We start from the raw sequence: 12,748 nt of genomic DNA, 5'->3' as shown, positions 1-12,748 counted from the left end.
TGTAAGTTGTTTCATAAAGCAGGAAAGACATTGCAGGGAAATATGTGCTAAAATGCACAGTCAAAAGGCTTTGTAAGTTTTATATGTCACTACAAGTCAATGCTGGAGATCAGTTCTAAAACGATCAATGCTCAAGAGAAATGTTCTTATCTGGAGAAAATACCACCCATTCCCCCTTTCAGAATTTGTTCAGTTCTCTATCAAAAGTTCTGGCTCTTCATATATACTTTAAACTATAAATAAACACTGCATAGTTCAATGTTCTTGATTTTCATTTTTTTTTTGTTTGTTTTGATTTGAAAAATTATTGCAGTACAATTAATTCCTGTTTGGAGTTCAGTAAGGAGCAAACAGCACGGGAGTGTGGGTGGTCCGTATAGGCCCAGGAGCTGGTCGTAGGAGTGCTGGAGGAAGTGCTGAAGTCTGGAAAAGGGTGGCTGCTGGGGCTGTGCGAAGACTGAAGGGGGAATTCACAGCCACAGCAGCAGCTGCTGCTGCAGCTGCTAGCGGGTTTGGTAAGATTCGTGGGGCCATCGGCTTTGAAGGTTCCTTTGAAAATACTAATTTTACCTGTGGGGAAGAAGAGAAAACAAACAAACAGAGACACATAATTTTTTTTCATATTAGCTACGTGAGAGGGACCTTGATTTAAGATTATATGTGCAGAATCAAGCAAGAGAGGCCTCGAGGTGGTTACTGACTCTGTGAGCTACAGACTTGTAACAGGTGATACAACCTCCCCCGTGGACAAGGTACAGGGATTTGGTTGGGGACAAAGAGTTCCAGTATTCACACCTAATTGCTGACACTCACAATTTAATATGAGATTAGAAATCAAAGCAAATCTAAAATGGGACTGGGGAATCTGCACCAAAGTAAAGCTGCATGTACCCTGCAACAATTAAACAAGGAAAGATCAGATATCGATCAATAGATCTCCATCTGGACAGCTGAATGTAGAGACCAGTGCGGAATGAAAACATATCTTATTCCCTAGTCTTGCAAGATACTTTTCTTTTAATTATTAGGATGAGAGTTCTACATAAAATTAAGATCTCCATATTGTGGAGACTCTGGGGGGTCATTTCATGGTTTTGAGAGAGTCCAGCTTGCAACATCATACAGCTCCTCTTCATTTACTCCTGCTTCTAATAACAAGCAAATAAACCAATTTTATCTTTCATGAGTTATGAAAATCTCTTGTGTTTCACATGTTTAAATGGGCACTGTCCCATATAATTCTGCTGTGTATTCAACTGTTTTCCACTAAGACCGTGTTCATTCTTACAAGGATTGTGAAAACCTGGTAGATATTTTAAAGTAGTATTCTGCCAAACTATGATATTTCTGTTCCTGTCACTGAGGTTTCTTCTTAAAAAACATTTTAAATCATAATATGATTTTCTTGTGGACTACCAAATACAAATCAAAAACCCCCTCATTAAGAGTTTTCTAAAAAAGGGAAAACCCCCAAACCCTGAAGTTTTTCCAAGACTGAAAATACTCACAAGAGGTTCAGTAATATTTAAGAAAATTTACATTTGGGATGCGTACAAATGACCATCAGAGTAGTCTCTATAGATTTCTCTAGTTTTCAGTAGAACTTCAAGTTCCTAAGGAGATGCCAAGAGCCTGAATACCTTTGCAGTCCCGTTTTTATAACTCTGAGATAAGATTAGAAACTTCATTTACTGACAAAGAAAAGTTCCCATTGTTTCTGATGGACTTTTGGTGGGTCTGTATCCTAGTATGATTTGAGGCCTCTTACAAAGGGCATAAACCTTACTACATGGTATTGAATATACAGAATATATGCACTACGCTGTGGTACATCTCAGTGGAAGTATAGACACATTTTACTTACAAGGAAACACAATTTCTCGTTTTTGACTTGAAAGAGATTTTCAAGTAACTCTGACATTTTCAACTCAACAGAACCCTAGTGTGTTAATCATCAGAAATTAAGGACAGGAGTACTCTGGCATGAACCACAACTGAGTTTCATCATTACATTATCACCATATTCCAAAAGGTCTGTTGGTTCTTTACTGGCCAGATGGATTGAGGATTTTTATTTTTCCCAGTACCTATTGGCAAAACTGCTGGCTTCCAGGCCCTTTAAATCTCTGGAAGAAATACTCAGATCAAACCAAATTCTTTAATTCTCTATAACAAAGGATATAATAGATGCTAGATATAAAATTCATGATGGTGCCTATTAAAAGCAACGATCTGATTTTTCCTTGATCAGTGTTATGCTCGCTGATCCAAACTGCCTTCTTCCTTTGCTGAATATATGACTTTTTCCTCCCTTCTTCCATTTTTTAATCAATATCTTTTACAGCCTTATTTAGAATAGAAAAATTCTTCAAACTAAAAACTAACTAACAAACAAAAACACAAAACAAAACAAAAAACCCCCCACCCAAACAGGATAAACAAAACAAAACAACCCCAAAACAACCCTGAGGAAAAAAAGTAACCCTGAGTACAAAGTACTCTTTGGTTTAGAGTTGCCAGTGAAGGATGCTTTTTGTAACAGCTATTTTATTGCAGAAAGTTTGGACTATACAGTGCTTGATAACCATTTTTTCTCCAGTGCCATATTTTATGATGCTGGACAGTGTGGCTTGAAGAAATAGCAAGCAAGTCCCAACACTACAAGACTTCTCAAACTCTGAAATATCACTGTGGGAATGTATAATTTTTCTGTCTCAGAAGCATGTAAATCTGGAACAGACAGAGAAGTACCAATGATATTGAAAACATGGTAAAATCAGGTTTTTGGTCTAGAAAAGCAATGAAAATATAGCATGTCTTTTTTAAATTTCTGTAGACAAATTTGGTGATGTCCATACATTTTGTGTAATGAAGAACAAAGATCTCATGTGACTGTTTCTATTAAAAGACTAAGGCTTTCTTGCCATTCTTGGAGGAATCAGGTAGTTCTATTTAAATTACTAGATTATTTCTAGTTAGATAGCTTTTCAGTTCACTTATCAACATGATTCTGATTTCAAGGTAGCTGCAAAACTAGTAATACTTAACATATGCAGTGCCTTGCATGTTCATTTATAACCTCTAATTTACTCACAGGTCAACATTAGAAGTACAATAACCATTACTTGTTTCATTTCCAATGAAGTAAACTAGGGGACAAATAGCTTGAAATATTAATGGGAAGCATCCTGGTTTCAGCTTGGGAGAGGTAATAAAGGAAAAGTAAAGAAAGAGCATTAAATTAAAGGTGAAACTAGTTGGTTTGTTGCGGTGCTATTCTGCAATTCAAGTGACAACAATTCCCGAAGTTTTTATATTCAAAACCAAAAAGATTAAATGGAGAACTGGTCTCTCTTTTCTTATTGAATCCACAATTCCACTACATATATCTGTTCATTTATTGCTAGTTTTTTCTCTCCTTCTTAAATCCCTTTTGCCTTTTTGATGCCCTCTAGCCTGACCTGTATATTGTGAGCAATTGGGATTGAGGGAGAAAGAAAAGGACACACTGCTGTTATTTGTCTTGAACCTTGGCTGGAGTTCTCAGAAATCACCATTATATAAATTGGTAGAGAGCTGTGCACAACCACAACAACAATGTAATAGTTGTTTTTATCCCGTGAAAAATAATGAATTTTCTAAAGGAATAACAATCCTGTCAGAAAGGCTTTCCTGATTCCATATCTTACTTACCCTATTACATACTTTCTATTACTTTCAGTATAGTTTGTATTGAAGACCTTGAACTTTCTTGTGGAGAAAGACTGAGAAACCCTATGGGGCTATTTCCCTATTAGTGGATCTACAAGAATAGTGCACTGCTTTATTCTGCAACTGAATCCTGCATGAATATGCCACTCACGAGGACTGCCCCAACAAGGAAACAGTTTCTGTTGCCAAGAGCTTTAACTCAATGTAAAGAGAAATGGGTTTTCACAGGAAAAAAAACCCCAAAAAAGCGCTCCATAGCTCTATATTGTGCCTGCATCAGAGAAGATGGTCAAGGCATAAGAGGCTAATCTCTATGAGGACAATGAATCAACATTCCCTCTGCCAGAACCATTTATAAAACCCTACAAAGCAACAGATATAACATTCACAGAATTCACAGAATTCACAGAATTCTCAGAATAACTAGGTTGGAAAAGACCTTCAAGATCATTGAATCCAATCCACACCCTATCACCTCAACTAAACCATGGCACTGATTGCCACATACAGTTTTTTTTTTAAACACATCCAGGGATGGTGACTCCACCACCTCCCTGGGCAGGCCATTCCAGTACTTTATCACTCTTTCCATGAAAAACTTTTTCCTAATATCCAACCTATATTTCCCTTGACACAGCTTGAGACTGTGTCCTCTTGTTCTGTCAATTGCTGCCTGCTGCAAGAGACCGACCCCCACCTGACTACAACCACCTTTCAGGCAGTTGTACAGAGCAATAAGGTCACCCCTGAGTCTCCTTTTCTCCAGGCTAAACACCCCCAGCTCCTCAGTCATTCCTCACAGGGCTTGTGAGGAATGACTGAGGAGCTGGGGGTGTTTAGCCCCTCACCAGCCTCATTGCCCTCCTCTGGACGTGCTCCAGTGTCTCAAGGTTCTTCCTAAAGCGAGGGGCCAGAACTTGACACAGCACTCAAGGTGTGGCCTCACCTGTGCCGAGTACAGTAGGAGAATGACCTCCCTGCTCCTGCTGGCCACAGTATTCCGGACACAGACCAGGATGCCAATGGCTTTCTTGGCCACCAGGGCCCACTGCTGGCTCATGCTCAGCTGGCTGTCAACCAGTGCCCCCAGGTCCCTTTCTGCCTGGCACTGTCCAGCCACACTGTTCCCAGCCTATAATGCTACAGGGGGTTATTGTGGCCAAAATACTCATTTATGCAGTTTAACTGATGGAGAAGATAAACGTCAGGTGTTTCACTATGCCACCCATAATATAAGCTGATTCTTAACTAGTGGCAGCATCCTAGAAAGTTTTTTATTAAAAAAAGTTTCTCAGCTTTTGGAGCTAGTAAGAATTGTGTCCAATTTCAGATGGTTTATCTTGGCAGTTCAAAATGTGACCAGAAACATTCTGAAACAGTTGAATGAAAGAAGAGGCAGATTTTTTTAATAGTTTCACTTGTTATCTCAATAATTCTCTAAATAAGGATAGAATGAATTGTTTATGTTTTATAGAGTTTTGTTTAGTTATTTCATCACTATTGTCTTTGGTGAAAACTGGAAAAATCCTATTTGACATCTGGAGGTTTTTTCCATCTCTTGTTCTCTAGTGACCTTTGCAACAAGCTTATTGTGTGAGGTTATTCAGAGTAGCTACAAAAGCAAGGTTGTAGTAAACACGCCTTAAAGAATACAAAAAAAATCCCTTGTAGGCTTCCAGTGGCCCCTTCCTGTACTTGATACACTATTACTCCACTTCTAAATATTTTCCCACTTACATTTTCTAAAAATCCTATTCATCAGGATTAAAATAAAAGTCAAATAAAAAAGGGTGATTGGCTTACCCCTAGCGGATGTGTTCCTTTTTGGAGTTTGTTGTAAGGGCTGTATTTAGGTTTGGGTGGCTTCCCAGCAGCTCTGTCTTTGTGCCTTCTACTGCTTATGTGCTGTTAAAATATATTGGGGCGGGGGGAGGAAAGGAAGAAAACAAAGGGTAATAGTTGATATTTCCACAACAGATCAATTCAGGTTCTGGTTTACACGACATTACTGCTCCAATATGAAAGGCTTTTGCTCTACAGCAGCATTACCTTGACTAATTCAATAATGAGAAGGAATAGCTCTTTTGAAGTTTGAAGGATCCTTTGTGCACCACATATTGGGACTGTAATTTTCATTAGTCCTAAGTTCAGCTATGCTTCCACTACAGTTAAATATTTTCCCACCTTTTCTAACTTCAGCAGGACTTGAGTCAGGTTAAAGCCTTTGAAAAACTCCTCCCTACTTCTATAAATCACACATCAAATTCAATCCACTGCTGATAGAAAGTTTTTAAGGAATATTAGGTAGTAAAACATCCCTTATTTGGGGAAGAAAATTGTTTAAATCCCCAAGCTGCCTGGAGATCCTTCTGAGATGGTTACATATCAAACTAAGAGACAGTGAAAAAAAATGCATGAAATCCATTATCTTCTTCATAAGATCTATGAGATTGTTAAAATATCTTTCTACACAGACTATCTTGCAGTAAGGAATCTTTTTCAGAATTCTTTTTTTTTTCTTTGATTTTCATTTTCAAGAGAATTACCACAATAAAAATACATAGAACTGGACTTTTTTGTCTGAGACCAGAAGAATGGGTATTGCTATTGTCCATTATTGAATTAATCTTCTTTCTTGTAAAGTTCCTTTACAAGTATTTAATTCCAATAAGCATATGGAATTAAACTAAGTGTTTTTCAGAAAGCTTTGATCATCTGAAGAATGACTGAACATAACTTAGTGTAATTGCAATTCAGAGGTCATGCTTTTCAGTTAAAGTGAAACATTGATAAAAATATTAGAAATCCACTCCATCCCACATTTCTAAGTGGGTTACTTAGTATTCTGGGAAAGTACTGATTGCATCCACCTTCACATCTTTGTCAAGGCAAATATGCAGTACATGAAATGGCAGAGTTTATTAGCTCAGGACAATTCTAGCAGTCTAAAGATAGTTGTAACGTGTTACACCTTCTATAACTCTTTACCAAATGTGTATAATTGAGAGCTTTTGAGAAGACATATTCCATGCAAGGGAATATCAAATCAAAACAAAACATACAGCATGGCGACCAAAAACAGTGGACAAAACTGTGAGTTCCATTTGGACACAAATTGTTATATTGGTATGTGCTGACTGTGTTGGTACTTTGCCACCATGAAAACAAAGAACAGCCAAAAATTCTCACTCTACAAGCTGGCTGAGTACCTGTTTCAGTTGTGTCTCGGAGTTTACGTGCACATCACATATTTCACAGTGAAATGTTTTGTTCTGAAGGCCTGTGTTTCCTTTATTCACAGGTCCTTTGCCTTTAACGCCTGCCCGGGGAAAGGCTTTTATGGTTCCACTTCCATTCCGAGCTTCCAGCATAGTTTTGTGCTTAGTCCCTGGAAACAACAGAAATGGAAAACAGAAACAACTTTGTCAATTGGGTTGCATTAGTTTTTTTTATTTTCTTTTTAAAATAAAATCATATGAACCTCAGCTTGGTGCCATGTGCTATCCTTGGAATAGGACTGTCTTGGTCTGTATCAGAGTCATACCAATGTATTTCACGCCTGATATTTATTTACTAAATTACATACCTATAGGTAATGCACTAGAACAAAGCAGCCAGACCAGAAAGTAGCAGCACAGATACCCTGATGTGAAGTTAAATGTGTGTGACTTTTCTCATTAACTCCTGCTGCTAATAAGACCTGAATTGTAGTTGCAAAAGAAAAGTAATTTAGCTATTAAAGATGTAGTTGGCTTTGATTTGTATTCCTCCTGAACAGATTGATAAACAGTATGTCTAGGTAGCTTACAATTAAATCTGTAATTAACAAATTACTTTCCAAACCAGAAAGGGGTAGAGGTTCCTGGAAGCAACCTATGGATCGTTAACATCTTGGACAAAAACAAAAACATGTGAGAAGCATATATGAGAGAAACATACAATTGCTTTTTTTTTTTTTAATTGTAAATAAAGGTTGCATAGAGAACACTGGTGTTCTTTTGCTGCACCTTTATTCAGACAGAACATTTTCTTACACTGTTGACTCCCACACAGGTAGTCTTGTGATGATAATGGACTAACTACTGCACACAGAACCATCTCTCCACTGCTAATTGCTGTATGCATCCAAAGAGACTTGTAAAAAAATGCATGTGTGTGAGCACACATGCTTTATCAGCACAGGCAGCAAAACCTTGGAAGGTTGTGTTTAAATATTCAGAATAGTGTTTTGGCTCTCAGCCTGATCAGAATATTTAGAGTCTACATTAAGTCAAATAGTTTAAAAGGGTACAGCTTGAAGTTGATCTTTCACCAGTTGAAGATCTGGCATACAGTAAACAGCATTCAAAACTGATGGAATTTTGTTTCTCATAAATGCCAAGCTATCATTTCCATTCTAATTTGGATTCTATAGATATGCCAAAGTTATTTCTTTTTAAATTGCATCATAAAACCTTTGATCATTTTGCTCTAGGTATATTATAACTGTCTCTACATTTCAAACCGAAGGTTCTCTTTCTATCTCTGAACCCTACTTACCCTTGATAAGAGGTAGCCCCTAACATCCAAGATCAGGAACTTTCTGTAAGATGGCTATAGGTGGTCACTGCCACCATATCAAATCCCTAGATCTTTTAACCCCACCCACCAATGAGCCTATCAATAACATGCTTAAATTAGTGACTGTGAATGGTGGCTGTGTACAGCAAGAACTTACTGATGCTACTAGCTCTAATGATAAGATAAAGTTCAAAAACTAAGAAAGATGGAGGTAGGTAATTACCCATTCAACCCTCATGCAGCAGCTGCTATCAGTTGATGAAAACAAAGGGAAAATATACATAATTTTAAAAGTTATTTATTAGCAGACAATAGAGAGCTAAGAACTCTAATTCCCATCATTGAACTCTGACTGACTGATGCTCCCTCTTTCAGCCTTAATTTGTTAAGTTTCAAAAAAAGCTAATGGCATTCATTCTCAGTTTGCTAGTTGGCACAAGCAAAACTATGCAAACTCTGAACACCAAAGGTAATGAAGCAGAGCTGTCATTTAGCTCAATAAGGTTTTGAAGCTGCAAAGGCTAAAGTGTAAGAAAATCTGCAACTTGCAATAAATTTTTCTTTCTCTTTTCTGAAAGCCTCTTTGCCTGTCATTTTTATACTTTAATAGTTAATGAATTCCATGTAATTGCCAGTTTTCTGCCACCTCTTTGTCCCCTGCTGCAAGAGATCTAATCTATTCAGGGGAAGATAATTGCAGCACTCTTGAGACAGAAGGAAAAAAAAAAGGAAGCAAGCAAGCACTGCTCCATCTCACCACTGTTGTGCGCCTCCAGCTGTGAGGCAGAGTTGACAGCGACTTTGCATAGTGAACAGTACAGCAGTCTTTTTGCTTTTTCTTCCTCAGTCTCAACGGAAGGGCAAGTGCTGCTGCTCGTGGCTGTTGTGGGGATTTTCTCCACTTTAGAGGTGATCTCAGTTGTCATAACACTGCTCTTCCGGATTTCCACGGTTGTCGTCGTTGATATTGCTGGTGTCCCTGTGTTTGCGTCTGTGGGCAAAGAGAGGAGATGGAAAGAAATGAAAAAAAGCAGAAAAAAAATCGTGTGACCTTTGGTGTTTCCTTTTTGGCGTCCCATTGCTGTGATGACACAGAGAGGCAGATTGCTCTGGTGATGGTTTGACTAATGGCAATGAACTAAACCTGACCCTTCTCTTTCTATTTTGTGTGGTTACAAAATACAGTACTCCCATGTATTAGAAAACCATGTGTTGTTCCCTGCAGTCTGCTCACACAGAACTCATAAACTGAACAAAAAGGTCATTAAGAATGTACTGTACAACAGGAGAAAAATGCAATAAAAGAGGTCATGAAAATTACCAGCACAACAGGCAGTTTAAATTTATACACACAACTTCAGACGCATAAACAGCCATAGTAACACATAATACTGATGCTGACTGGACAGCCAAGCTAAACTCTTAACATCTTGTACTAATAAAACTAAAATTAATAAATTCACCTTTATATCTGGTAAAGAAAGAATAAGAACTTGATACTTCCCTTGATTTTTCCCGACACCAACACTAAAAGAATGAAGGTAATTATGAATAGGCAGTACACATCATCCATTATTGCATAATAATGATATATACTAATAACAGTAACCAAATATATCTATATCATTCCCTGTCTGAGACCTAAACAACCACTAATAAGATTTTTATTCTGTCTATCAGTTGGAAAGACTGCAAGCTAGGTATGTACCTAAATCTGGAAACTTATTTCTTGCAGCTAAGAACTTGTGCTTTTCCTGTATTTATCAAATGAAAGCGAGAGAAAATACACAATGATATTTTAATTTGGATCATTGATACATGATGTTTGGATAAGGCAGTATCATGTGGTTGTTAAGTACTTAACAGGGTGGAGGACAGCAAAATGCAGCAGTGAAGGCAGTGAAGAAGATGGTGGGTAGGGGACACAAGAAGAAGACAAAGGACAGGAACTGTTCTGCCTTTGCAGTACTGTATTTTATTATATTAAGCTTACTGAGCAGCAGCTTTTAATAAAAAATTATCTTAGTTAATTTACTGAAATATGCCTGGATTTGGCTCACTTTGGTTTCATACATCACTTGGTGTTAGTGATGCTCTACCTGTACTATGTTTTATTTACTGCCTCCCATCAGAATAGACAAAATAGCAATTCTTCCACCTACAGTGCTAAGTATGTGCTCCAATGCAGAAGGGACACAGCTAACTGATACCACAGTGGTGCGTTGCAGACTGGTACTGTTCAAAACTTTGTTAATGGAGAACATTCCTAATAGCTTAGCAGGCAATATTAAATTGGGGAAAGTTTTATTTTATATTTAATTTTGATTGTTTTCTTTGTTTATTTGCTTCTTTTCAGAAAAATCTTTCAGTAGCAGACATGAACACAGATCTTTTCTATCATTGTGCTATAAAACAGGTCCCCACCACACTGAAATTGCAAAGCAAAATATTTAGGAGGTATTTTTTTTTCTTCTCTGATCAGCTCTGAAGGTCCTCTGTCCAGCCTGGAAACATCAAAAAATATCCCCAAAATTATTTGCTTTGCTATTAATTTAGAAACAATACAAATGCAAAGCAATAAGAGAGGATTTGTGATGGAGTAAGCCAAAGGAAATTAGAAGTTTATAAAACTTGAACTGTGAATATGGAAGAAAAAGGGCAAGCATTAACAGCATTTTTCATATCTGTAGAAAGTAGCTAAAAATAAGAGAATATACTCTTCTCCCTTATCCCTCCTAGTAAAACAAGGACTATTGGCTTACATCAGGAGAGATTTAGATTAGATGCGAGGAAATTCTTTCTAATAATAAAGTTTATGAAGCCTGGGAATAACCTACCTACACAGATCAAAAAATATTTCCTACTGGGGGACTTGAAGCTGGCTGAACAAATATCTACACAAATATTATTCCCTTTCAGTCAGTGGGAATATGGCCCTTTAAGCTCTATTAAGTTCTATACATTGTGCATTATGTCATGTTTCTACATACACTCCCAGAGGGTTTTTAAAAATTATAATTCACAAATCCAAGAAAGCAGTTTTTCCTGTGAATATTCTAGGTATTGACAGGCAATGTCATGCATTGCAAAACAAAAGCATGTAACAAAAAAATAAAGTTGCACTCAAGGTCAAATCAGAGTTTGGTTTTCTTTTTCCTGAAAGTGTGCCTGAAGGTTGTCATATCCTGAAGGTACTGGGGATGTCCAATATCAGTGCAGAAGGAATGAGGCTACCTTGCTGAATAGTCTCTTCTTATTTATGATTTTTTTTTAAAAAATAAGGTTTCAAAAGAAAAAAAAAACTGAAATATTAAGCATTTTGCTGAGAAACTGATGAAAAAATAAAGCCCTTGAAAGATCTGTCCACAAAACTGTAGATCTAACTAGTCACTCCTTTTCCATTCCAGAGAATCCCTTGAATGCTTGCTTTCCTTCAGTCAAAAATTCCTGCTGCAAAAATATTTTCCTCAAAAGCCCAATTCAAATCCAAACCCTGTTGCTTTATAAGCATTAACGCTGCTTTTAAAACATCAGTTTCTTCATCCTGGTACTACAATACAGCAGTGGGCTTAGCCAATGTACTCTCTTGGTTACATGGAAGGCAAGGGGCAGATGGCCCAGGCAGGGGAAAGGGACATTAACATTCTTTCAGGATTGATGGCAAAGTTGGTGCTCATTCTAATCTTGCAGGAAATTAGAAATGCACATCAATCACCACTGCCAGCTTTGCAGTGTAAGGGTCAGTGTTTAGCCATGAGCAAAATATAGATGATAATTTCTTTATTTCCTTAGGAAAACCTGAGGCAGTAAATTAAATAAAACAATAAAAGCTGAAATAACAGCAGGTTTTTTTCTGCTTCAAGTATCTGACCTTCTGTATCTATGCTGATCTAATATTTCACTATGTAATTATTTAAAAGTGAAAAGAAAATATCATCAATTATGCTAGCTGTTTTGAATATTTTGAGGATATTTTGAGATGCATGAATGAAAGCAGCATAGTATATAAAAATTAAAAATGGTAAAGGTCATCAGCATATTTTTAATCTCAAAAAAAAATTTCAAAGTTCAGTGCATATATTCTGCATTTTTAAGAGGTGCCCTATATGATTACACTTTATTTTCTACTAATGAAAATACTTTAACAACATTAAAACATAAATAGAAAGCCATTGAAATTCACCATCTAAAATCCATGACATGTTTAAAAATGCAAAGCTGCTCATCCTCATATAAACTTAGAATTTTCAGCAGAGATTAAGGATAAAACATTCTAAAAGCTGTCAAGTAAGCTTACAAAGAAGCAATTCAATTCCTTTTCTCACAAGCACTTCTAACCTAACCAGCATGGGCCCCTTTGAATATTTTACAGTGTTGCTGCCTGTCCGGAGTTCAGTGCCCTAAATACAGAGTACAGCATAAAAGGTATAAGGCATTAAAAAAGCAAACAAAGAAGGAAAAACAACACCAAAAAGAA

The 12,748-nt window shown here is 37.1% G+C and overlaps 1 protein-coding gene across 5 annotated transcripts in view; it reads right to left on the bottom strand.

Moving 5' to 3' along the window:
* Positions 1 to 274: 274 nt before the first annotated feature.
* Positions 275 to 12,748, bottom strand: part of ZNF385D (zinc finger protein 385D) — a 412,422-nt gene continuing 399,948 nt past the window's right edge. For all 5 annotated transcript variants that reach the window (XM_039713027.1, XM_039713000.1, XM_039713010.1 and 2 more), the window contains 4 exons: positions 9,029 to 9,262; positions 6,921 to 7,099; positions 5,515 to 5,616; positions 275 to 570 (listed from right to left, as the gene is read on the bottom strand). In XM_039713027.1, the coding sequence (XP_039568961.1) occupies positions 337 to 570; positions 5,515 to 5,616; positions 6,921 to 7,099; positions 9,029 to 9,262 (749 nt within the window). In that variant the 3' untranslated portion in view covers positions 275 to 336. The remainder of the gene's footprint in view (positions 571 to 5,514; positions 5,617 to 6,920; positions 7,100 to 9,028; positions 9,263 to 12,748) is intronic.

Source organism: Passer montanus, unplaced genomic scaffold (assembly GCF_014805655.1).
Source record: "Passer montanus isolate IOZ18808 unplaced genomic scaffold, ASM1480565v1 scaffold10, whole genome shotgun sequence".
Taxonomy (NCBI): domain Eukaryota; kingdom Metazoa; phylum Chordata; class Aves; order Passeriformes; family Passeridae; genus Passer; species Passer montanus.
The sequence above is the reverse complement of the archived record's forward strand: the minus strand, read 5'-3'. Positions and strand labels throughout refer to the sequence as shown.